The sequence below is a fragment of the Thunnus thynnus genome, chromosome 19 (genome assembly GCF_963924715.1).
Source record: "Thunnus thynnus chromosome 19, fThuThy2.1, whole genome shotgun sequence".
Classification (NCBI taxonomy): domain Eukaryota; kingdom Metazoa; phylum Chordata; class Actinopteri; order Scombriformes; family Scombridae; genus Thunnus; species Thunnus thynnus.
This window is the reverse complement of record NC_089535.1, coordinates 25508452-25534694: the sequence shown is the minus strand read 5'-3', so window position 1 is coordinate 25534694 and position 26243 is coordinate 25508452. Positions and strand designations below refer to the sequence as shown.

Here is a 26243-nt window from a genome sequence, read left to right as displayed (position 1 = left end):
CCTGAGATTGTTCAGCCTGAAGGAAAACACTCCCTAGTCGCCTCTAAAGGCTGTTATATGAATCCCTCGGTGGTAGTTTCAGGTTCAATCTTGAAGTGAGGAGCATTGCTTATTACTTTCTCTCACTAACAAGATTAGAGCCGGTCAAAGCTGCAACCACACAATGCTCTACAGTTCCCCATTTTGTCCAGCTGCAACGGCTGTAAAACGGGATAAATATGTTAGCTGGAGGTTTAAAAAGAGCATAGAGGCCTTTGGCTACAGCCCAACTAGGAGGAAGGTGGAGGAGCATTCAGCGAGTGACAGGCATCCCTCTTAAACCCCTCCCACACTATTCTCACTTTTAAAGTACCAGATTCACAGACAGGCGTGTAAACACAGTCGTAGAAACACACACACACGCATGTTAAGACACTCACGAGACGACCCAGGCATGCAAAGAAACTTGCAAAAAACCCCATAACCTCAGAGATGCACACAAGCTCCTCATGCTTGGATAAAAACAGGTTTGCATGGAAACACACACTGCAGGGATAAAGCTAAAACAAGCTGCATAAAAGTATGCACAGAAAAAAAAAAAAAGACCACCACACACACACACACATATATACGATTGGTAGTCTGGGTGGTACATTCAGTCATCACAGTGGCTGTAAAGAGCCTGGAGGCAGCTCCAGATTCCCAAACAGCCTGAGAGGAGGTGAGTCAGGCTGCAGGGACCTCTACTATATGAAGGCCATTACATTTCTGTAAACCAGGCAGGCTATAAAGTTTGCTGCAGAGTGGCCAGGCTTTTATTGGTGTAAAGAGTTCATCTAATCCCACTGTGTGATCTTAGCTAGGTTCCAGGCTCTCTGCCCACATCTTCAAATGTTTCAAAGATTCAAATAAGTCTGGTGCTGTGGTGAAATGAATGGAGCTATTGACTAATCCTGAAGAACAAGCTGCCATTACTGCGGTGGCAGGTCACTTGTAAATCTGTGTAGTAACTGTAATGTGAAGTATTTAACTTTTTAACTGCTTTTGCAGAAGAAATTTGTCCGTCAGTTTGACGTGGCAGACGGCTCTAAATACTATAATACCCATGAACCTTGTCTTCTGTTAGAGAAATAGTCAGAGGCAGCCTAATATTTAGCTTCCACTCACTGTTAATGGTGCTTGTAACAGAATTTTTAGCTTGATGATTGGATGCTTCTTGCTGTAACTTTTTGTAACTTTTCCTTTTGCACATTGCAAATCGTAGTTCGCTTCTCCCCTGAAGTGTTTATGTACACAGGTGAGTTCCTTTGACTTTTTAATCAGAGAACCAGATACTTTCTAACACAGTGTTTCATCCAAGCCACAGAGATGCTCCAACTGTGAATCATGTAACACTGTCAATGGGAGAAATAAATCGGACTTTTACTTCTGACACCAGGGCATCCAGAGTCAGAGTGTGTTAAGTCTTGTCAAAACAACCTTGCATCACTTTGTGATGGACAATTTTTCAGAATCTGAATCACCTCCAGAGAACATCTGATAAATCATGTCAAAGTGCAGTTTCACAGTTCACGCAGCAGACCTACTTTAACTCAGAGTGGTTTTTTTTTTTCCAGAAAAACCTTGGGTACTACAGCTTCATGACGAAATGTGTTTCAGAAATCACTTTTTGGATTGGACTTTTGGGAAGAGTCTGTCTGAGAGCAGCACATTCTGCCAAAAATATAAATGTAAGTCTTAGCAAGTTAGTGTTGATACTTTAAATGTAAAAAAAAAAATCACTGGTAGTAAAAACGAGGGAAACAAACCGCTTTGTGGTGACAGTACGAAATATCAGCAGTGGCCTACAATTACCCATAACGGTCAAATTACACATGTTGAAAACAGTAAGACACATAGTTGTGATAAAAAACATCTTTCCTCTGAGTGAAGACATGCAGCTTTGTATATGAGGTCAGCCAGAATTCATGTACTAAAGGGAGACGCCCGAAATTCAGCAAAGATCACCATCATACAACACGAAACAGAAAAACAAATATGTACTAGATGAAAATGGAACAGTACTGCAAACTAAACATCACTAAAAAGGAAAAGTTACAAAAACTGTCAAGAAACACTGCAAGCAGACTCTCAGCTCTCACTTGGAAACAAAAGGGAGTAAAGAAGAGGAGTCTTAAAGAAAACTGAACAGACTAACTAGGCAGACTTTCATTGAGGAGGACGGCGGTGCAGAGAGTTGTCAGGGAGATGTTCCAGTACTTTGTTTGCGTACACCAGTGTCTTGGTCTATAGTTTGAGTCCAATTAGGAGAGTATGTGCAGTGAATTCAGCTGTCAGGTTCCTATCTGACGCTGCTTGAGTATGAAAAGGCTAATCTGTGGGAGCGCAGAAAGCAGCTGAACAGCTCCAGACAAAAAACAACTGGAGCAGAGTAGACCGGAGAAAGAGGACAGTGTTTCCCAGCAACCTTTTCACAAAAGACTTATGGTGATAGGACTGCAGTTTGATTTTCATTTTTTAAAAAGCTCTAATTAATCATAATAAATCTTACATCTAAAATTAGAAGTAATATGATCAAACCAATACTTTGTCACTTTTAACCTGAACTTCTTTCCTAGTTATCAATTACATGCATTAAACAAAATATTTAGTATTAAACTTGGAACTAGTGAATCTTAAAAGAGAAACCACCTTCATGTATAGTCAACGGAAAGATGAGGAGACAAACTGATACAAATTTGCTCTAGGTGGTGTGAATTAAAAGTGAAGACCCTCCTGCATCTGCAGCTACATGAACTTAAAAGGTTTCAACGTCAGAAATAATTTGCACTTATCCTGAAGCTGTTTGTAGAGAAACAAGAAGAGACGAGGAATTCATTCTAAGTTTTGTTGATTAGTAATTGCACTTCTGAGATGGAGGAAAAATGAGTTCCCCAAGGGTCCATTGTCTTCTGTTCAACATGTGCATGCTCCCACTAACTCAATTTATGGAAAAGAAAACATCTGCCTGTAATTATGCAGACGACATACAGATTTACATAATATCACAGAGTGACTATGGTATACAATCACTGAGTAAATGCACTGAACAAATCACTGAATGTGCCAACATTTCCTCCAAACAAGATAAGATAGATGCTTTGTCAAAACGATTAAAAGTTCACACCCACTTTGGAAACCTCTATCCTCACTTTTTAGTACATCTGGTCTACGTCTGAGCTACTTAGTTTCAATGGAAGGAAATCTTAATGCTACAACATACAATGATGATTTAGGTGACAGTGTAATTCCAACTTTGGGGCAACCGTTTGGGGAAGGCTCTTTCCTGTTTCAACATGACAATGATCCTGTGCACAAAGCCAGCTCCATAAAGAACACAGCAGGTAAAAATGAACCAGAGGACAGCTCTCAGAGGCCATGAACGACTAGAAGAAGAATCAACCTCAGGAACCGATTCAGCTGTCAGGATGAGACGACAAAGACAACACAGGAGGGCGGAGACAGCGCTGCAGCTGAGATGTAAAGGAGGACGGTGTGTTGAGATTTGCCAAAGAGATGCTGGAAAAACTGGATCACAACAGCGACTGACTCAGCTACTGTTCAGCTGTCAGACGACTAACACAAACAGACAGCTGGGTTTGTGGCTGGCATGGATACAGATAGAAGACGAGACTCACAGAGGGAACACACATACACCAAGGAAACATACTCGAGCAGCTGAGAAGCAGCAGAAGAAAAACAGGGAGAAAGTGACAAAACTCTTAACATTAAAGCCAGTTAAACCCAAAGAATTAATTCACTTTCTTACAACTGATTCTGTGTTTTGGTGGGAAAGCCCTGCTCCCTTTAGTCTTTTCTTTTTAATCAATTATTTAAGAATGAGGCACATTTGAAAAAAGCAGCACAGTAAAGAAAAGATACAGCGGACAGGAATGCACATGATTGCCTTCATATAGATGCATGTGTGTGTACTGTGACATCAGCAGAATGAAAACTACAGGTTCAGCCGTTGGTGGTTTCCTGTTTTGTGCACCACTGTTGTACTCTTCCAGCCATTCAATTAAAACATCTCCTCTATTCAATTTAAAAACATTGATATCATCTCATGTTGTCTCTTCCTGGTTTCAAAGGCTGCATTACAGTAAAGTGATGACATTTTCTGAATTTACCAGACGTTCTGGCTGTTCTGTTTTTTTTGCCTTTACCCACTTAGTCATTATATCCACATTACTGATGATTATTTATCAAAAGCTGGCATATTGTAAATTTGAGTGAAATGGACTCCAGGTTCATTTGTTACTGTGTGGGTCTCAACATGTGTGTGCCAAAAATGAAAAACAAAAATCAGTTTCTCCACTGTGGTGCTGTGACTCACCAGGCCTGCAGCGTAAGCCGTCAGCAGCCAGCTCCTGTCCCTCTGGACACACACAAGTGTATTTGGGAGAGTGTTTGTTGATTTGTGGCGCAGGCAGACACATGTAGCTGCAGCCTCCGTTCGCACCTTTCTCTGTGCACCAGTTAGTACCTGCACACAAGAGGGAAAGGCTCCGGTTACTTTGACAAACATAAATAAAAATATGCACATTAAAGCTACAATCAAGCTGTATTTCTCATCAACACTGAATTAAATCCTTATAATAAGAATCAAGTTGTGGTACACAAATCACCACAAGACTAAGTCAATATTGGAAGAAGCTGATATCTCCCACGTCACAACCTCTTCACCTCCATTTGTCAAATATGTGTGTGTTGGTTGACCAAAAACTATTTTTAAAGTTGGAAAGTTGGGCTGTCAGACCGAGCTGCAGGACTTAAAAATGTGATCTGATCTCGACCGCCGTGTGTTTTTGTGCTCATTAGTGCAGGAAAAAAAAAGTGAAACAATCAGATTTCAACTGCAGAGGAAAGAATTCAAATCTATTTATAAGACAAACTCTGAGTTTGAAAGTTTGACCATGGAAACAGCAGTTCGACCACACAATCTTAACTCTAGGTTCACTTACTAGCTTGTTCCAGAACTGGTTTCCAGAAGCTTTCACACGTATCATGTAGTCTTTTGCTTAGTTGTTATGAAACTGTAGATGTTGAAACTTTGCAATTTTCTGAGTAGTTACACAATTTCTCATGTGCTGGCTTAAATGCTGAAATTTAAAATATTGAGCAAACTCCATCCTTTGATGAGCATGTGATATGACTAAAAGCTTCCAAAACAAACTAGTAAGCAGACCTGAGGCCAGATGTATAAACGATGCGCACGCACAAAAAAACGATGCACACGTCATTTCCCCCACACATTAACTGGTATCAAAGCAGAATGTGCAGTGAGAATGTGTGCCCCTCACACATACATGTTCCTCCAGAGCCAGGCCTGGGTTTATAGGTGGAGATGGAAATTGAAAAATAAGGTGAGACGGAATCTAAAACTTTAAGTTGATAACCAACTGCACTGATTGTGGGATTTTTATATGTTTACATCTGTAAAATGCCAATCAAAGACGCATCTATAAACTTAATATTGATTGATTACTTGTGTGATGAATTTTATCATTCAAATTCACATCATTCACATCAACAAGAGGCATCATTTCACTGTTTATATTTTTTTTATCCTTAATTGGGACACAAATGACCCAAATGGACAAAAAAAAAAAGTCTATTTAGATATGAGTGCTAGAAACTAACCATTGATTACATTTCTTACATTTATAATGAGGAGATATCACTGCTGATGAAGGTTAACAGGTCTATGTGATGAACTAATGATATGGACGGTATAAGCAGCCGCACAGCTGTGCATAATGACAGCTGTTCTGGCATTGTTGCAGAACCTCGCTGATGCAACAATGGGTGAAACTGTGCTTCTTTCCTGTTTTTTTTCCACTGACAGGTCTGAAGACCGGTGGCACAGGCAGCATGTTGAAAACCAGTGGTTACTGGTGTGTCCCCATCCATTTATGGCTAATTGTGGGAGTGGAAATGAGGTTCATGCACCTGCATCTTTTTCCAAAATAACAGATTCCTCTGACTATTCCTTCTTTGTGTGTGCACACAGTTTCAGACATGATTCTACAGTTTTATGCATCTGGATCTGTATCTTAAGTTGAAATTGTTGTGTGATAAACCTGGTATGTTGGTACAGCTCGTTGCCTTCTTTCTTCCATTAATCTCATGTAAATTATGTCACTAGCTAGTAGACCTGTCAGTTATGGCTGCATGATTACAGCTAAACTGATGATCATCATTAGTACTCCCTGTACCTGAATCATGTGTAATAACAGTCATTTCTGATTAACTTTCTCTTCATTAACTCACAGCAGCAGCTACTGTTTAAAAAAAAAAAAAAAAAAAAAAAAGGGGCTTTACCCTGGTGTTGCGGTAACATCACTGAGCTGGAAAATCATCTTATTCATCAATGACCGTCCGTTCCTCCTGCCGCCCCTCCCTTCACCCTTTATACCAGCAGGTTCTTACCTGATAGCTGGATCAGCTCATGGTACACTATGATGTCCTGTGGGTCATTCAGGTTGCTGGCCAGTGTCATAACATCAGAGCCGGTGAACTTGTTTGCACCAAAGATAGCTTTATTTTCTCCATCTGTCCAGAAGACACGATCCTGGAGAGAGGACAGAAAAAAATACATCTTATTTTTATACAAATGGCTAAAAGCTTTAACTATTATAATGTCGGAGCTGCCTGGATATAATAAAATAAAAACTGCTGCCATTATCAGAATGATTTTCTATATCAGAGTGCATTATCACACTTAAAGGTCACTAATCACAGACGAGAAATCAGTGAAACAGAAAACTGTCATCCATTGTTTAATGTATTTTGGCTGTAAATGAGTATTTTTGGTTACTGTAGTTTAACCATAAAATAGCAGTATTGTTGCCATGGTTACTTGTAGCAGTTTGAAGTACCCTGATATACAGTTTTAATAAACATCTGCCAGCTAATCAGAAACAAGACTTCCAGACACCCTGCTATTAATATTAATATCATGTAAATATACTTATCCTGCCTAACTAGAATCAATTCTTTCTGCATGTAATTAATACTCTTACAAAAGCTGAGCTTTCTACTAACTATGTTACATTTGCTGTGAGTGGTATTTTCTTACATGAATAAAAGAAAAGTAATTTCTACAAAATACCTCTAGGAGCAGAGCAGAGATGCATCTATATTCATTTTGAAAAATTCCAGAAAAAACAAAAGTGATATTTGATACGTTTATTTTCTCAATTTAGATCTTCTGATGAATTTCCACATGAGTGTGAGGCAACTATAGTGTATAAAAGAAATGGGGGGATGGAGAGATTCTGCATCACAAATCCAGCCATCTGTGCTCTGAGACCATCTGTGTCATGTTCCTGCACTGCACCACAGAGACCACCTTGTCAATCAGATTCATGTCTATGTATACATGTGTGCTCTGTTTTTATCTGTTCAGCCTTGGGGGCTTTCACTGCTCATGCTAGCTACCTTGTTCTTAACATTTATCCACATAAAAAAAAACTGCACATTCTTTGCAGCAGAGGATTTTTCCCCATGAAGGAGCTACGAGACTGCAAGTGATGAGAGCACTGAACAGAAAATGCTTTCATGGACTGTTTATAACTTCATCTGCTGGCAAAAGGTAGGAATTTATTTAAAAAAAAATATTTTAACTATGAAGAGTGTTACAGGATGCTATTTAGTTGAATCACTTGTTAAAACTGTGCACCTGCATGTGAATAAATGTGTCATCTGTCAGAGCGAGAGCGAGTTAGTAGTTGTATGAGTGGGTGAAGGTGAGAGCGAAGAGAGCCACATGTTCACGATTCTGAGATTCACAAAGATAACATGCAAGAGACTCAGTGCAGATACATGAAGAGTGAAGGTTTTAATCAGTAGATATTGACACTAAAAATACAGGACACGAGTTTACAGATATAAAATGTGTGTGAACCTTCAAGTGTGCTGGTTTGAGCTAAAGATACTAGCAATGTGCTCACTAGTACACATCCCCCCTGATTGTCATTTCATAGATGTTATAAGTGAGAGAAACAGACTTGACAGTCAGAAAGGAGCACATATTGGACAACTGAGTAAACAAAGAGAAAACCACATTGAACGATATGTAGACTATGATTAGAGTTGCATTGCTAGGCAACCATGTGAGAACCTGAATTCTTGTTTATGACTTGACAAAAACAGAAACGGACGTCATTCATCAAAAAAAGATTGCCTTGCTCATTCATAATGCAATTTCAGCAGAAAAAGGAAACAAGGACTGTAAACTTCAGAGAGGAGAACTTCAGGTAAGTGGTGCCTCTACACTAAAAGCTGATTAACTGTATAATAAAACACTATCAGCCCAGATCCAGGACTGTCAAGACAGACTGTCATACTAAATATATTGTATGATGGTCCTGGATCAGGGCTACTGCTTGGCCAGTTGGTTTTTTTTTTGTTGTTTTTTTTTTTAAATTTTCTTACATATGTCTCAATTCCTGTTGTAAAAATCAAACACAATAGAAATAGTCTTAATGAGAACAATAGGCAGTCACTGGATCAGAAACAGAGATGATGTAAGGGAGAATTTAACAGCAGCAGTACCTCAAAAACAGTGAGAGCGAAGGGGTGAGCCAGGTAGTCTGACGACTGCAGTACTTTTTTCCTGTTGTCTCCGTTCAGGTCGATGCTGCAGACCATGTGCAGCTTAGAGTCGACCCAGTACAACCTGCCTTTGATCAGATCTGAGAGGAAGATGAAGTGTATGAAGAAACAGGAGAGAAGTGAAAAGGGTGAGAAATATAAGATGAAGAAGACAGAAGAATGAAGAAGTAAATAATGGAGAGTAAACAAGAAAAGGTGAGTGAAAAGACGGAAGGGAAAGGAGGTGTGGGGAGAAAGTAGTGATTTAAGCCCAGATGAACATTGAATTAAGGGGAGTTGAAGAGAGAACAAGGGGATGAAAGGATAAAAAAAAAAAAAAATAAGAGTACAGAAAGAAGATGAGGCATGAAGAAGTGGAGTGAAGAAGGAGCAAAAAAATAAAAATCAATACAACATTTCATTAACAAGGACAAATCGATGACTTTACCACTGTGTGGGGGTTGCAGGCTCAGGAGGAGAAGAAACTGAACAAAGGAGAACATTCGATTACATGATCCGGTCAGGTGTCAGATAGTAGTTAAGGGACTTGGATTTTTTAACTTCAGTTAACTCTGTTATTAAATATTATCCATTTACATCCAATGTATTTCAGGAGTGGGGTTATTTTTAATAAGAGGCTTTATTGGTCCCCAGGGGGAAATCCACAATGTCTAATAAGTGGTGAGGCTGCATTTTTCATTGGGGTCAGAAGTCATCAGTCATTAATAAATGCATTGCATGAGGTCAACAAACTGCTACTTCAAATTGTGTATAAAAACTAGAAATATCTACAATTTTCCCTTGAAGCAGTGAAAGAGGTTGAAAACAGAAGCACTGAACAAAATATAGGTAGCAGATTAACCTTAAGCACTGAAAGGAGCTGAACTGTCAGCTGTGGTGAAAGTGTTAAAGGAGTTCAGGTGTCAGTTGAGGATTAAGCATTGCAAGTATAAACCCTGAAAGAAGTTGAAAAAGCATTTGAAACAGAGGCACTGAACTAAATCTGAGTGGCAGACTGAGAAGAGTTGAAATATGGCTGCCAATAATCATTTACACACCAAAGAAATATATTCAACATTTACCTGGTGTATATCATTTGCCAGAAAACTCAGAACTTGCTAATACAAGATATAAAGTCGGGCAAAATCCACAATATCTAAGTTTACAATTTGAAAAGGACTGCTCAAGCTCACCATAAATTTACCTTTTTTTTTTTTTTTTTAATAAATCCTGTTTTCCCTCAGCCTATTTCAGTTAGTGATTACCTCCATTTCTCTGAATGCCTTTTAACAACCCACAGAAAATGAATGGGCATTCAAAAATAGCCATGTCGCTTTATAGATGATAGGGTGAGGCTGACTGACCACACCCCTGTAGCTTCACTGCATTCTGCTCATTTTCCTGGTCTTGTGTGAGATGGGAACCTTCTATAGTGAGGCAGATATATTGATATCACAATGTTTATTTGTATGATATAGTACATTTTCTGAAAAATCAATTAAGACACTGTTAATGGATAAAATACCAAGTTAGTAATAACTGATTTGTCAGATATTCAATTTGCTGGATTAGCCAAACACATAATACTTCAGTTATCTCAATGGTCAAAGAAAATCCCATAAAATATAAGATATTGCCATTAAACAGACCTGCTCGCCAATGGTTTATGATTGTTAGAGTGCATTTTCCTTTTCATGTAATGGATCAGCAGTGAAGAAAAGATCAGCAGTGATGATGTGGACATAGATGACTCATTGGTTCTGCAGTGTGTGTGTTAGTGAGTGTGTGTGTGTGTGTGTGTGTGTGTGTGTGTGTTCCTACCAAGGGTTATTCCATTAGGCCACTGGATGTCTGTCGCCACCAGAACCTGCCTGTCGACTCCATTCATACCAGACTTCTCGATCTTGGCTGGCTCGCCCCAATCAGACCAGTACAGAAACCTAGAGGAGCAACACAGACACGCACATATATTAATTTAACAGATCACTTAATGGACGCTGTAAATTAATAGGACAAGGTTTCCACTCGTCATCGTCAAAACAAAACAAAAAAAAGCTTTCCACCCACCCAGACAGTGGATCCACAGCAATGGCAGCCGGTTCTTTGAGGCTTCTGTTGAACAGAACTTTCTGCTTGGTTCCATTGAAATTGGCTACAGAGATGGTTTTGGTGCTGAGATCAGACCAGTACAGGTTCTTATAGATCCAGTCCACAGCGATTCCCACAGGAGTCTGGACATTGTCTATCACTTTGTTGTGGGTGCCGACGTCCCCTCGTTTGTCCAGCACAGTGCTGCCAGGTAGAAAGGACAGAGACCGTTTCACTCACACACACAAGTTTAACTGTCCAACATACGAATGTAAATGTCGATTCATTGACTAATTTCATACAGACAATCAAAACACAAAACAATGAGGGACAAAGTTTCACAACCAGTCTTGCCTGAACAAGATTAAAAGTGTGTAACCACACTATTGGTCCCAGGAGGCTAAAAGGTTCTTTACACAGCAGGAAAATATAAACAGACTCAGCTTGTCCAGGTTCAGATCTACCCAGTCAAACCCAACATGGTCCCATTGGAAGATTAAAATGCTGACAACATTTTCACTATTAAACAACACTAAATAATAATTTAATATTACTGATGAGGCAGTAGACAGTTTTCTGGGGTATATTGGTTTCAGGACTTGAAATAAAAATTGTGGAAATATTGATAGTCAACACTTATTATTATGCTGTGTTCAGATCATATGGAAGTTACAGTAATTACTGGTAACTTGTAAATAGATCAAAGATCCAAGTTGTTATCAGGACTGGGAAACAGATTTTTCTGTAAGCGTTCATATATCCAAATTGCCACTTAATAACACCAAAGTTCCTGAAAATTTCAAACAATTATGGACACAATGTCAGCCAAAGTTCGTTTGTTCAAAGTAATTAAACCCAAATCTACCTGTATATGGCCTTCTGGCCCAGGTCAGCCCAAAAGATCATCTGTTGGCCGAAGTCTGCATCCAGAGCCACCGTGTTCCTCTGCTGCTCCACAATCTGAGTGTACTCCTTCCTCTCCAGACCGAGACGACGGATGTCACGACGGTTAGTGAAGATCAGGCAGGGCTCCTTACCTGAGGACAGGACAGACTTTGTTAAATCAGAGACTAGAGGTCAGTCTGACAACTCATCTGTTTAAAATGTACTTCAGGTTGCACTGATCTTCTTTTTGATGCTGGAGCCTTTCATATCTCTTAGACCTGATGAGTCCCTGAAGTCTTATTTAATGTTTAAAAGACTATTCAAGTGTTTGAAGTCTTTTTATATTCTTTCATGTCATCCAGAATATTTAACAGAGAAAATCAATGACATATTTATAGCAGTAGATAACCATTTACTGACTAAATGTTCCAAATAAATTAAATTATCTGAAAATTATCTGTGATCAAAGTTTTTTTTTTTTATTACAATTATTAGAGGTTATAGGGTCTGATGACAAATTATCAACAACAACATTATTAACACACACACACACACACACACACACACACCCACACACACACACACCCTCCGTCAGGCTGATACAGTGAAGGTCTTTGTCAACAAGTGACACAATCAAGTCTTTTTACTGCTGAAACAGTCAAACAGCATGTGATCGGATTAGAGAATGACATCTCTTCTCCAGCTGAAACACAAACCCAGAGCCTTTCTAAAGAAATTTGAGAGTTATCATTAATGATGACCACTTAAACATTTGCAGTTCATTTCTACAACTTCAGATTATTCTGGTTTCTTCTTTTTCCACATACCACGCTGTTTTCTGAAGAGAGGCAGTGTTTTGTTCGCTATGCACATATTTGCCCTCATTTAGATTTTCAAAGCTGGTTTTAAGATTTGAACTAATGACCGTTAGGTTAAATACCAACTTCAGCATGTACAAGGCTAGTGGTTCTCAACCTGTAAGATGTGTTGCTAATATATGATTTTTCTCCATTCCTCAAATTCTTGTTTTTCTTTCTAAAATGCTGAAGATGATTTTGCCTGCCATTTTACATCCTCAACAACATTACTTTTTGTGAAACGTTATTTAAAGAGTCAGAAATGATGTCAGTCTATCTATGCTAACAGTGGGACCAGGAGAAAAGCTAAGAAAAGTGGTTCATGATATCCTCCACTGAAATCTGAGTTTTTCCTGATTCAGCTGAAAAGAGCCAATTTTACACACAGTCCACACATTCTCCAAAACACTGGAGCTGAAAATATGATCCCACACAATTGAAGCTTGACTTTATTTCTGACCACAGTGATCATTTATTCAAAATATATTATGGCGGCTTGTGATCCATATGACATTATGACAGTAATTAATTGCACATTGAAAACTATTCTATGACAACCCATCATTTTGTGGGACATTCTGGTTAATTTTGGCATTTTCAGGAGCTTTTTGATAACTGTAAAGCTGCCAGTTTACCCATCTAAAACTAACGCAGCCTAATACAACAGCCCTGCAATAAATGCTACCTTCATGAGGGTCATAATGTTCAGTCCACATTGGTATAAAGGGGGCTCAGTGTAATGCAATACAATTCAACACCACTACAAACTACAGCCTCCAAAAATGACAGGCTGTTTTGGAAAGATGTTGATTAACCTTTTCTGTCAGGTCAAACATCCTGACTGTAGTCTGGTTTGGCTCTCTGTAGTGCTTTTTATATTGCTACTATATAATTATCTGTTTTGAACAGAAACAAAGTGAAAAAGCCAGAAACAAAAAGAAAATAAGAGTAAAAAATTGGTGTCATAGTTGATCACTGTGCATCTTTAGTGAGATTGAGAGCTGCTGTTATATTTCGGGGGAGTCATGTTTTTCCCAGCTGTTGACTCACCGACGGCCTTGCAGACTCCGGTGGTCGGATCCATCTGGTAGCCGTTGTGGCATTCGCACTTGTATCCTCCCTTCAGGTTGATGCAGATCTGACTGCAGATGCCAGGGTTCAAACACTCATTGATGTCTGTAGAGAAAGAGAGAGGAGTGTAAGAAAACAGGAAAACAGCTGGTGTCTGACATGTTTAATTAATCAAGGCTGCATGAGCGTTTCAATCTGGGTGATCAGACGTTTGCACACAGCTCACACAGAAACTGTTAAAAACCTATCTAGACAAAAGTTTCACAGTAATTTATTCTTTGCTTTTGTGAAAACAATTTCCGAAACATTCCCAGGATTCCTATTGCATGGGATTGTAAACTCGTGTGAGCTTGGAATACACAAAATGAAAATTTAATCCAACTTTAATTGCTGTTGATGTTTTGCCAGAATGCTCTTTAGCAACAAGCTGCTCTCATCAGAATTAAATGTAAACACACAAATGTTTTCAGCTTGTTTAGTGGTGATTTTAAATCTGGGGACTAGATTAAGAGCCTCTGTGCAACCAGCGGGGTCCATTCCAGATGGGATTATACACAATATCCACTGGAGTGTTTGAGGCCAAGATTGACTCAATAACAAAACTGTGTCGGATCTGTGCCTCCTGAACATGACCAAGAGGATTTTAGCTTTTAGAAAAAAAAAAAAAAAAAAAGATTACAACACAGCCAATCACATTACACACTGAACCCTTTCGAGGCTAGAAGTGTACAATAAGAACATGTAGCAGCCATAACTGAAATATTTCTAAGTCACACTACCATTATACATCATGTCTGACCTTGCCTGTTGGAAAACTGATTTCTTAGAGAGACAAAAACAGTAATGACCCTCAAGAGTGTTGAACAAAATGATGGAAACATATTCATTAAACCAGGATGTGAAAACACAAACGGAAGAGAATCAACAGTTTTTCCAGCCTTGACGTTTTCTTTTCAAACTGTCGAGTAAAATAACCTGCTAGGGACATGCATCAACATTGCAATACTTCAATAAATTACCAAATACCCAAGTCAATTTATTTCCCATGTATCTGAGAAAACAGGAAAATATGACTGATATAATATGCAATGATGCTCGGCAAGCTTGTTGGTCATGTGGTCAAACTTTTTTCATAATCTGTTGTGAAGTCAGATTTCTGTGATTTTAATAATGAGAATGAGAAACTGATTTTAAAAAAGGTTGCTGAGGTACTCACGGGTTCATCTGATAACTGAGACCCAGCCAGGGACCAATTATATTCAACCAGGTCAGGTAGGGTTCCTCTATATCAGCTCGGACCACATGGTGGGTATTAAATCATTACAGAAGAAAAATAGCATGTATTGCTACTCTTTTGACTGCAGCTGCTTGTTCATTGGAGCTTTGTGCTGCTCCGAGTGTTTGTGGTGAACAGAGTCAAACTGAGAGAACACACATTTTGGATCAGGTCCAATTATTCTCAGGTTTATTTGCCTGGGTTTCACTTTCCTCAGGTCCCTGTCATATATTGGCTTCAGGATGGTTTTTCTTAAGTCACTGTCAGACCAAATTTATGCTCGAAAATAACTTCATCCATTATTGAGGTTGTACAAGTGCTGTTGACTTGTGTGTATTTATGATTGATGCTACATCGCAGGACATTGCTGAATAACTAGTATAAAATGATGTTTCTACATTAAATTGTCATTAAATGTCAAAAGGTCACATACCTCCGCAGGTCTTGTGGTCTATGAGCTGCAGTCCAGGTGTGCAGTCGCACTCAAAGCCAATTGCCATGTCTTTACAGATGTGAGAGCAGCCGCCGTTGTTCAGGAGACACTCATTTATATCTGAAGCACATGAAGGAAAAACAGCTTTGTATAGCCAAGAGGACAGTTCTAATGCAAGCAAGACACACACAGTAGTTGCCATTTTAAACTAACTATTTTTAGAAGGGCTTGGGAAAATAGCATTTTGATGCTAAAACATATGTACGTCAAGCAAAATTTGAATTTTCAGATTTGAATACATATGGAACACTACTGGGAAGCTACAGAGTTTAAAAAAAAGGACCTGTCCTTTAAACACAAAGGAGCAGCGGCCTTATTCGCCCTAATCTCAGATCCCTCTGGATGTCTGAGCCCAGTCATCCTGTGAAAGGTAATTCATCTTGGCTCATTTTGTCAGTGACTACACAAAGCTCATCATGATCATAGGTTGGAAAGTAATCTAAAAACTGCATTTCTCTATATTTTGTTTATCTATATCTGCTCCAAGTATGTACATAAAAAAAAGAGAGAAAGAAAAGTTTAAATGTGCACTTGACGGGCAGCAAATTCTGTAGTTCAAGCAGCATTAAGCTCCACGAGGACGAGGTAGATACACACAGTTTGGTATTTGACTCACAGTTGTCCATTGAAAAAAAGAACAAGTACAGACCTTTAACTTGACATCGTGCAGTAAGTTCTTCGATTTATTTAAAAATTAAAAAAGATTAAATTTCACTGCTCCGTAGGCTAAAAACTCAGCATGTAATATTAAAAAAGTTTCCTTCTCTCAATTCAACAAAGCAGGCAGCGCACCAATACTTGAAACAGGATTATTTAGCTTGTTGCCATTTGAACAACATTACAGTTTAAGATAAAAAACAGTGTTGTATTCTCAGAGTTTTAGAGTTATTTGACCCATGAAAATGGATCATTTACATGATATGCCAATCTTCTTCATGATTGAGCCTCAGTACAGGCTCAGACATTTAGTATTCTGATAGTGGAGTTTTTTGATCAATGAAAGAGAATTATTTAGAAGCACTATTCGTTTTTCTCACACTGAACTGCAAGACACATTAAATGTGCATTAGGCTGAATTTACTTTAAAAACCCACATATCAGCATAAATTAAAGTGCAACAGAGAGGAATGTCATGTAGTTTTAACCCGATGGCCCAAATTAAACTCTCCTCTTTCAGGTACGGACACTTTTCTGGCCACAGGAAGAGACAAATCGTCTCTTGACCAGTGACTCGGTGCTCTGTCCAGAGAAATCTCAATGTTGGAACTTCTTTCACTTTTCACCATGATGGCTTGATTTAGTACAAAGCAGCAGAATATAGAATAAGCTTTCTGGCCATTCGAGTTCAAATACCTCTTGTTCAGACAGTTTCCTGTTGCTGACATTTAGAGCTGCTGGCTCGGGAAGCGCTACAAGACTTTCTAACAAGTGACATTTGCAGATCACAGCTGTAGACAAACACTGTGGGTGGTCACAGCTCAGACTACAAGATCATTCATATTTGCACAGATTTTAGGGCAAATATGAAAGTAGATACATTTGAAAAATAAAATAAAATCAATCATGTATTCTGGCTCTCAGTTGGAAGGGCTGTGGCATTTTAATCATCATCAGATTAGCATATATACTTTTCACAGAACACAACAAAATCTTTTGAAAGGAATGCATAACAGACAAATGTAGAGTGATCCTGGCTTTAGATGACCATTAAACTACAGATGGATGACAAATTAAAGGAAAAACCTGAATAAATGAGTGGAGAAACATAACAAATGCAGATGTTTCCACACAGGTGCACCTCATGGTGCAATTAAGCAATTAACATGCTCTGTGGTGTGTATAGAAATGATGACCAAGTCCAGTTGATTCTGATTTTGTATCAGCCTGGCTTTGATAGAGGGTTCATTGTTGGGGCAACGGATGGCAGGAGCTTCAGTCACAGACTGCTCAACTGGCTGGTAATAGGAGCAGTGACTAAAGTGACATCTGCATTTAGATCTATGGGAAAGATATCAGTAAATGGGGTCGGAAACTGTAGTCAAAAGCGCACATTTGATGACTGTGATGCTCGTGCAATAGTGTGATATGTAAGGAAAAACACAAGAGCAACTCTTCCTCAGGTGACTGAGAAGGTCAATGCAGGACGTGATCAGACTGTATCAGCCAGAACAGTCCGTCGACAATTACATAGAGAGACGGATATTATAGCAGGGTTGCAGTGCATAAACCCCTCATTACAAAGATGGATGCACATTTGAGAGTTCAGTGGTGCAAAAACCACAGGCACTGGTCCACAGTGATGTGGAATAAAAGTGATATTGTCAGATGAGTCATCCTTCAGCATATTCTTAACAAGTGGGTGAGTGCATGTATGGCGTACACAGAGAACAGTAAAGGCCTGAATGCTTGACCCCTACAGTGAGGAGATCTGGTGGTTCTGTTATGCTGTGGGGGGCATTTTGCAGGTATGGTTTGGCTCCACTTGTCCCCTTAGAGGGAAGAGTCACTGCAAATCAATACAAAGTTGTTATGAGTCATCGCCTTTATCCTATGATGAAACATCTCTATCCGCAAGGGAGTGGTCTCCTCCAGGATGACAATGCCCCAATTCACAGGGCACTGAATGGTTTGATGAGTATGAAAATGATGTGAATCATATGCTGTGACCTTCACAGTCACCAGATCTCAACTCAATTGAACACCTATGGGAGATTTTGGACTGAGGTGTTAGACGGTGCTCTCCACCACCATCATCAAAACACCAAATGAGGGGATATCTTTTAGAAGAAAGGCATACATCCCTCCAGTAGAGTTCAGACACTTGTAGAATCAATGCCAAGGCACACTGAAGCTGTTCTGGTGGCATGTGGTGGCCCAACACCTTATTAAGACACTTTATGTGGGTTTTTCCTTTAATTTGTCATCCGTCTGTAGGTTTTTGAAGATGCAGATTTTTTTACTCACTGCATTCCTTGATGGGTTCGTCGCTCCAGTCGGGACAGTCTCGGGCCTTGTTGCACACCTTGCTCATCTCGATACACTCCCCGCTGCGACACTTGAACTTCTCTGGCCCATTACACTGAGTCACTGTAGAGACATCCAAAGAATTTCAACATGTAAAAGAGCTGACACTGCTTATAGTACATGCAACACTTTTTTTCCCTTTGGAAATGCTGCATATCAGGATAAAACTTTTCTTTTACAGTTCTCTCATATTGTACAGAGCCAGGTCAACCGTTTCCCCTGCAGTCTTTATGCTAAGCTAAGCTGAACACTTCCTGAATTCATCTCCATACTTAGCTCAAAGACATGTGAGTTATCAAACTTCTCATCTCACTCTTGGCAAGAAAGCAAATAAGCGTCCTTCTAAAAATGTCAAACTCCTCCACTGAAGTTGACTGATTAGTTGAAACTTCACAGTTTCTCAGATCTGTACAATATGAACTCAGCAATTGAGACGGCAGAGAGAGCAAGATGCTGTAACTCATCGAAAAACATCACAGCAGACAGTTTTGGAAAGGTTTCATAAACCCGAGAGTTGAAGGTTTTCTCAGTCCTTCAAAGCAGCATACAATCTTTCAGTTTGGTTTAAAAACAGAAGTCACTAAAATAGTCATGCAGTCTGGAGTTTTCAAACCGAACAGTGACGACAATCTCATTCAGCTGTCTGAGTCAGAATCTGCACTGCAACACAAACTTGTCACTCTTTCAAGTCTCTTTTCACAAACATGTTTTCTGTTCCTGGAGGAAAAGTAAAAAGAACAAAGGAAACAAGGTAACAGAGTTGGGTTTTTTTTTTTTTTTTAAATTCATCTTCTAGGTGAGCACAAAAATAAAGCAATGTATTAGAACACCCAGAAGTAGACTGTGAAAGCATTAGATCACTGTGTATACTGTGTTGAGGTCTTCTTTAAACAAAACTGAGCACAACCTGAGGTGAATAGTGATATTTTCCTTTGTAACACATCTGGAAAATATGTAAAGACCATTTACATGCCCACAGCATCTACACTGACACACTCACAGCTTCTGAACCTCAGGCCAGCCTGAGGTGGAATATACAAACACACACGTACGCAAAGACAAAAAAATAAATAAATAAAAATAATGCTTCTGCACCTGAAAATGCCCTAAGGAGAATTACAAACAGTCATTTGTAAAGCGACACACACGCACACACACAACACTTACTATTTTTGCAGTTGACTTCGTCTGAACCGTCGGTGCAGTCTCTGACGCCATTACACTGTCTGCTGCCCAGGATGCAGTTTCCATCATCACATTTGAACTGATCTGGTCCACAGGTGCGCACAGCTGCCAAGGACACACACACAAACACACATCTGAGTTACACAGTTAACTGATAAATCCATTGATTGTGTCAGCACTAGCTACATGATTGAGAGAAATGATCACAAAATGCTGATATTCTCTGGTTCTGAATATTAGAGGACATCAGCTTGTGTTCCGGAAAGTTCTGACGACATTTCTCACCATTGTCTGACTTGTTATAGTCCATATATTAGGCTCTACTGAAAACAAATCATTAGCTGCAACCCGATATGCCATCAGTACTAGCAACCCATGCTCCTACCCTGTCTGTGAGCACTGATATTAGAGGAGCCGTAACGTGCAGCAACTTCACTGGACTTTGGTTAAATTTTGGGCATCATATGCCATCAAAAATGCAGCAGTGTCATACACAAATCAGCCTTAAAACAATGTTATAACGTTAGCTAAATCTGTTAACAATTTATTTATGAGATTTCTTGTAACAGTCGGATGGAGTGTGCCTCTGAAAAACATCCATTTGCAGGGCCGTATAGCCCTAGCACTCTGCCCTTCCCCTCTATCTCAACAAGAATCACGATACTCTAATCCTACACGTGAACGTGCAAAACAGAGGAGTGGGGGCAAGTGTTATAGGAAAGGGATGTTTTGGGATTGGCCATAACTCAACATATTTAAGCTTAGTATCCACTGCAGAGTGATTGGCAAATAGTGAAAAGCAGAAAAACATCCATCCCTTAGATCATCAATTATACAAACATTATGGAGTGCATGAGTCACAACTGCCAGATTATATTCTTGTCAGCCAAGATGGATTTTGTTAGGGAAAAAAAAAAAAAAAGAACATAATCAAATGGGGCTGATGATTGACAAGTGATTTTTTTTTTTTTTTACCATGTCCTTATCACTGCAGGGATTCATTTAGGAGGTACATATCTGACAGATTAATAATTGAAGACAGATATCAAGTAATGAATGTCAAATGAATGCAAAGAGTGAAGCACATAATGGCTCGCGAGCTGTGAGCTGTGTTTTTTCCAAATATTAACTGCTGGATTTATTTGGCTGAATTTATTCCAAAGTAAACATTTCTGAATGACACTGATCTTTTTCCCTCAGGTCAATACCTATTTTTACACATTTCAACTGATTTAAAAACAACTCATGTACACATTACTGCCCAGCCCACCACGGCATATTTTAGATTTTTGAAGCATATAAGGCTTGGATCTGTTGATATTTCTGTTTGTAATATTCTGTAATGTTTAGGATTTCTAAATGAGTTTTCTTTCACTGGTTTACATCATTTCACTACAGGAGGAAAATCAACTTGCTTTATCACTGATTCATTCAGTTATCTTGGTGCTGTAGATCAAGTTCATCAACACAGACCACATCAACAAAAAGAACAAAAACGTCCTACATCAGCGATTGTAAGCGCTGTTAATAAACTCCCAGCAGGCTGCCGCCATAACAAAAATTAACGAGGTTATAACGTTAAAATGGTCCATATTTAGTGTGTGACTGGCAGCTGGTCTGTACATACGACAGTTGGCTTCATCGCTGCCATCCTTGCAGTCAGGGTCTCCGTCACATCTCCACTTCTTGTGAATACACTCTCCTGAGCGGCACTGCATCTCACTGGACGAACACTTGGCCGGCGGCGTCGGGTGACGTCCGCAATGAGACGGAGACTCATCTGACTGGTCCTGCAGGAAGAGAAAAGACCAGAGATGATTTTAGAGTTACTATTCTAAACGAAGATGATCTTGTGAATGAGAATGTTTTGCTTTCCTTGTGTTTTAGCCAACATCATTAGTGAAGAGCTTTTTCACTTGCTGTTCATGCACCCTCATCAACACTTGCTCTCTTGTAGTCATTTCCTGGCAGGGAGCCTGCAATCCAACTGAACAAGACTTTTAAAGACCAGTTAGACTGGAAAATCTGACCAATTGGGATTTACGATGGTGATGTTTTGACCTTTGGACTGAAGACAAGTGATGCGACAGTTGAGTTTTTGAACTGATTAAATAGATGATATAAGATGTTAACTAGGAAGCTTTAGGTGTGGTGGTAGGCAGATTTTGTTACCTTTGAACAGAGCAAGGATACTCATTTCCCCTTGCTGCCAGTCTTTGTGCTAATCTAACCGGCTGCAGCCTTTCACATTTAAATGGGCATGAGTGTATCAATCTTCTCAATTCTATCTTATCGAATAAATCAAATCAAATTTTACATTTCGAAAAATGAGTAACTATTTGTTTAAGGGGTATTTGTCAACCTGGTAATTGTCCTCTTTTCGCATGTTATGACTATTTGTCCATTACATTTTATTTATTTAACAAACTCAATGAACAAACTCAAAAATAAACATGATTAAAAAGGTAAGAATGCCTTTTAATCATGGCAAAGAGCACCAAGCCTCAGACAGCTTTCAAAAAAAAAAAAAAAAAAAAAGCAAAAAAACAACTAAATTTCACAGAACAGGGATCATCTCAAACACTTAAATATTATTATGATTAATAGTCATAACATCCCCTTGGTGACATAATTTGCAAATATGGTATCAATTTTCATTGCTATGCTGACGATACGCAGCTATATGTACCTGTAAAGCCAAATGACCTTTCCAAGCTCCTAAATTTACAGGCATGTCTATCAGAAATAAAAAAAATGGATGGATATGAACTTTTTGCTGTTAAATGCTGATAAATCTGAGTTATTAATTGTTAGACCAGCAAAATATGAGCATCAGCATGAGAACCTGAGTGTCAATATCGATGACTGTATTATCTCAAAGTTCGACCGTCAAAAACCTTGGAGTGATTTTTGATTCCCGTCTGACATTTTGTTCTCATATCAAGGCTATTACCAAGACAGCATTCTTTCATCTTAGTAATATTGCCAAAATCAGACCTATTCTATCCCTGCGTGATGCTGAAACCCTAATCCATGCATTTGTGTCTTCCAGACTTGATTATTGTAATGTCCTTTTTTCTGGTCTTCCTGGTTGTTCTGCAGCTTGTTCAGAATTCTGCAGCTAGAATCTTGACAAAAACCACATCACACCCATTCTGATCTCTCTTCACTGGTTACCAGTGCAAGCTAGAGCTGATTTTAAGGTTCTTCTTTTAAATTATGAGGCCTTGCATGGGACTTGCACCACCTTACTTATCTGAGCTAATTACACCATATACACCAGCACACCCTCTTCACTCTCTCAATGCTGGTCTCCTGGTCATTCCTTCAGTTAACAAAAAAATCAGTTGGCTTCAGAGCATTTGCCTAGCGTGCCCCTTATTTCTGGAATGGCCTTCCATTACATGTTAAAGAAGCACGTTCAGTTGAAATCTTTAAATCAAGACTGAAAACCTACTTTTATTCACTACATTACAGCCTTGATTGATAAAAGTATATCATCCATTTGAACAAGTATCTACATTTCCTACTATTCAATGCCTTTACAATACAGACATTTTAGGGGTTTTCCAAGATTTGCACAGATGTGAGCCATTAAAGAAAAGTATTAACCTCATTAGCAGAGAATCCAAACAAAGACGCACTGTTTGACAGGTGATCTGGGTGATGTACAGGGCAGAAATGACAGAGCATTTAGGAGTCAGATCTGACAGATGATTACCACTGTAATTAGAACTAAAACTAGACCATCAGACAGAATGGGATCAAGAGGAGCAGCAGGAAGAATTTCTCACACTTTCATCATCGCAGAAAGTCACCGACTCATGTGGGAGCAGATTAATGGAGTGTGAGAATGTGTGTGTTCGTGTGTGTCTGCAGCTCCAGAACTGTTAACAGTGATACAGGACTGGCTGGGTATGAGACAGTGTGCTGTATATACGAATGACAATGACCTTCCCCTTGAACACAGCATTTTAAAATATTTGTGGGTGTGAGCGTTTTGCATCGGCCTCGTAATTTCAAACACAGACAATTAACAGGTACGCAAGAAAACACTGACTCAGGGGAAATTGTTCTGCTGTGTGTGAAAACGCATCAGGGGTGTTAAAGTCAGTGTGTGTGTTTGTGTGAGACTGTGTGTGTGTGAGTGAGGCAGGTCAATAACCAGTGGGTGTTGTGAAAATTAACCCAGCAGAACCGGTGTGTGTGTGTGTGTGTGTGTTTATGCATGCGGGCCCAGGGATATCTGGGCAGTTAGGTATAGTGAGCCAAAATCTACTCAAAAGAACAAGAGGGCGTGTGTTTGCTGGTGCTGCCTGTATACTTTGTGAAATTTTCACAATTATTAATAGTGAAAATTGTTAGTGGATGAACGGATGAAGCCATGTAGTATAAAGGTAAAGATTTGAAGGTCAGGAGAGGGCAGATGGTAAGAGAAATTCACCTTCAACTCTGACTACCAGAGTTCTGCCTCACCAGTAATATACTGTAGGTTCAGACTGCTTCCCCTTCTCCATGCACATGACTGATTGAGGTGAAGATACACCTACTCTTCTGCCACACTAGTCGACCCAGGTTCAAACTCAGGGTGAGGAAATTTAGTGCCAGGCTTATTGTAATTTATCATGAAATTAAAAATATTGTTCTTCCTTACCCATGACAACAAGTTGACCTTAAACTGAACCTTTTGCAAAACCAACCATACACATGACGAGAGTACCTTGTGCAGAGGTCTTTTGGGTCCATTCTTATAACTTGAGAGGACAAAGCATTTGCAGTCAAGGCCCTGAGGCTCTGGAACAACCTGCTCAAACAAAGTTGTTGTTTTTTTTTTTTTACCTTTATATTATTATAGTGGAATTTGTTTTACCAATTGCATCCAAGTCCAGTTGTATGTATTTTGTTTTTAACTGTTTTGTTTGGCTAACTGTTTAACTAACAGCTTGCTATCATTTTTTGGCTTGTTCCAAACTGTGTTGGTATAATTTTTTTTATTTAAAAAAAAAAAAAAAAAAAAAAACACAATATACACCCATACAGACATAAAATCCATCAGCAGATCATGGACTACTTTTTCAAAATATCAGACTGCTTAGCTAAAACTTAGTTAGAATTCAATTCATTTTAAATGGAGTTGTCTTTCTACAGTGCTGAATGGGTTTTGTATTGTACGACCAATGTTTAAAAAAAAAAAAAAAAAAAAAAAAAAAAAAGACCAACTTATACTGGTTACACAGAAAACAGGCAGGACTGGATGCAGTAATTACCAATGTGTGGGCAATTTCAAAAGGTTGCCACTCATGTAGTCAGTAGTTACTGTCAACCCTCCTATCAGGCTTCTCAGACTTGCTGCCCAAATCTGCTGCCATGAATCACTGCATGATTAAAAGAGGAGGGCATGGCTGCGATTCATAAGGACCAGATCCAGCCCAAGTAGAAATGCCGTGACAAATTCCCTCTTCTGTCCACGTCCTCTGATGTAATCTTCACTTTAATTATTTCTTTCCACAATTCGTAATCTGCTTTTTTAGAGTCTGTGTTTATTCCGCTTAGAGATTGTGTGTGTGTGTGTGTGTGTGTGTGTGTGTGTGTGTGTGTGTGTGTGTGTGTCATCTCATTGTGTTTTCTCTCTTACCTGGCAGTCGACGTCGTCGTCACACACCCAGCTGGCCGGGATGCACGACGACTTTCCACACTGGAACTCACTGGGGCCGCAGGAGGACGGAGCACACTCCACTTCATCTGAGCCATCGCCACAGTCGTCCTCACCGTTGCACACAAAGTTACGGGAAATGCAGCGGCCACTGGCGCACGTGAACTCGTTTGGAGCACAGGTGATGTTACCTGGAGGCAGTTAGGAGGAGAGGTAGAGAATGTGAGAGAGTTAACAGCTCAGTCTATAAATATAAAATGCACTATTTAATTTAATTTCAACAAGAACAAAGTCACACAACTAATTTTATAAGATCATTTTAATCCAACCTATTTGATTGTAATAATAACCATTAATTTCAAGAATCTAAAATCTAGAACATTAATCCTGTATGATGTAAATTACAATTCATAGATTACCCTTAATTCACCCACTATTATGTAATTGTTAAGCTCTCATTTAAGAGTGTAAGAGAACTAAGAGTTAGTGTCACTTTCAATCTTGAAACTGAACTCTTCATGTAGATGACAGACATTTAGGCTACATTTACACCACATTCAATTGCTGCAGCTCATGGGATTTTCTGGATGATTATGCTGTTTATCCTAGAATAGAAACCCCACAAAGTACCATTATATACTGACAAATTACCCATGTAGCTTTTCCCTTCTACAGAGATCAGGGGACATAAGCTCAGTAACAGGAGCAAGAAAATCAAAGAATACAGCCATGAAAACGTCAATGATAAACATCTGCAATAGAATGGGTTGTACTAAAGAGCTCAATGATGTCATCTTTCCATTAAATCAGTTCAGTCAAATTTCAGTCCTACTACATTTGTCCTGGGCAAGTCAAAGTGCTGTTACTGTGAAGCGGAAACGTCAACGGCTCAGCCGTGCAGCAGTAGGCCACACATACTCACAGAACAGCTGAGTGTTGAAGCAAGTAATCATTTGTCTCTGTCGAAACACTCACCACAGAGAACTAAACTGCCTGGGAAACAACATCAGCACAACTGTTTGTCAGATGCTTCATGACATGAGTCATGCCTGGCCTAGCAGCAGCACAGAAGCTTAAGATGACCATGCACAAGCT

The 26243-nt window shown here is 39.2% G+C and overlaps 1 protein-coding gene across 2 annotated transcripts in view; it reads right to left on the bottom strand.

The window, feature by feature from the left end:
• Positions 1–26243, bottom strand: part of vldlr (very low density lipoprotein receptor) — a 73072-nt gene that overhangs the window by 8653 nt on the left and 38176 nt on the right. For both annotated transcript variants that reach the window (XM_067574765.1, XM_067574766.1), the window contains exons 5-16: positions 25131–25339; positions 21123–21285; positions 19478–19600; positions 18251–18373; positions 15227–15346; positions 13497–13622; positions 11570–11741; positions 10684–10908; positions 10438–10556; positions 8578–8717; positions 6451–6592; positions 4355–4504 (exon numbers count right to left, since the gene is read on the bottom strand). In XM_067574765.1, the coding sequence (XP_067430866.1) occupies positions 4355–4504; positions 6451–6592; positions 8578–8717; positions 10438–10556; positions 10684–10908; positions 11570–11741; positions 13497–13622; positions 15227–15346; positions 18251–18373; positions 19478–19600; positions 21123–21285; positions 25131–25339 (1812 nt within the window). The remainder of the gene's footprint in view (positions 1–4354; positions 4505–6450; positions 6593–8577; positions 8718–10437; positions 10557–10683; positions 10909–11569; positions 11742–13496; positions 13623–15226; positions 15347–18250; positions 18374–19477; positions 19601–21122; positions 21286–25130; positions 25340–26243) is intronic.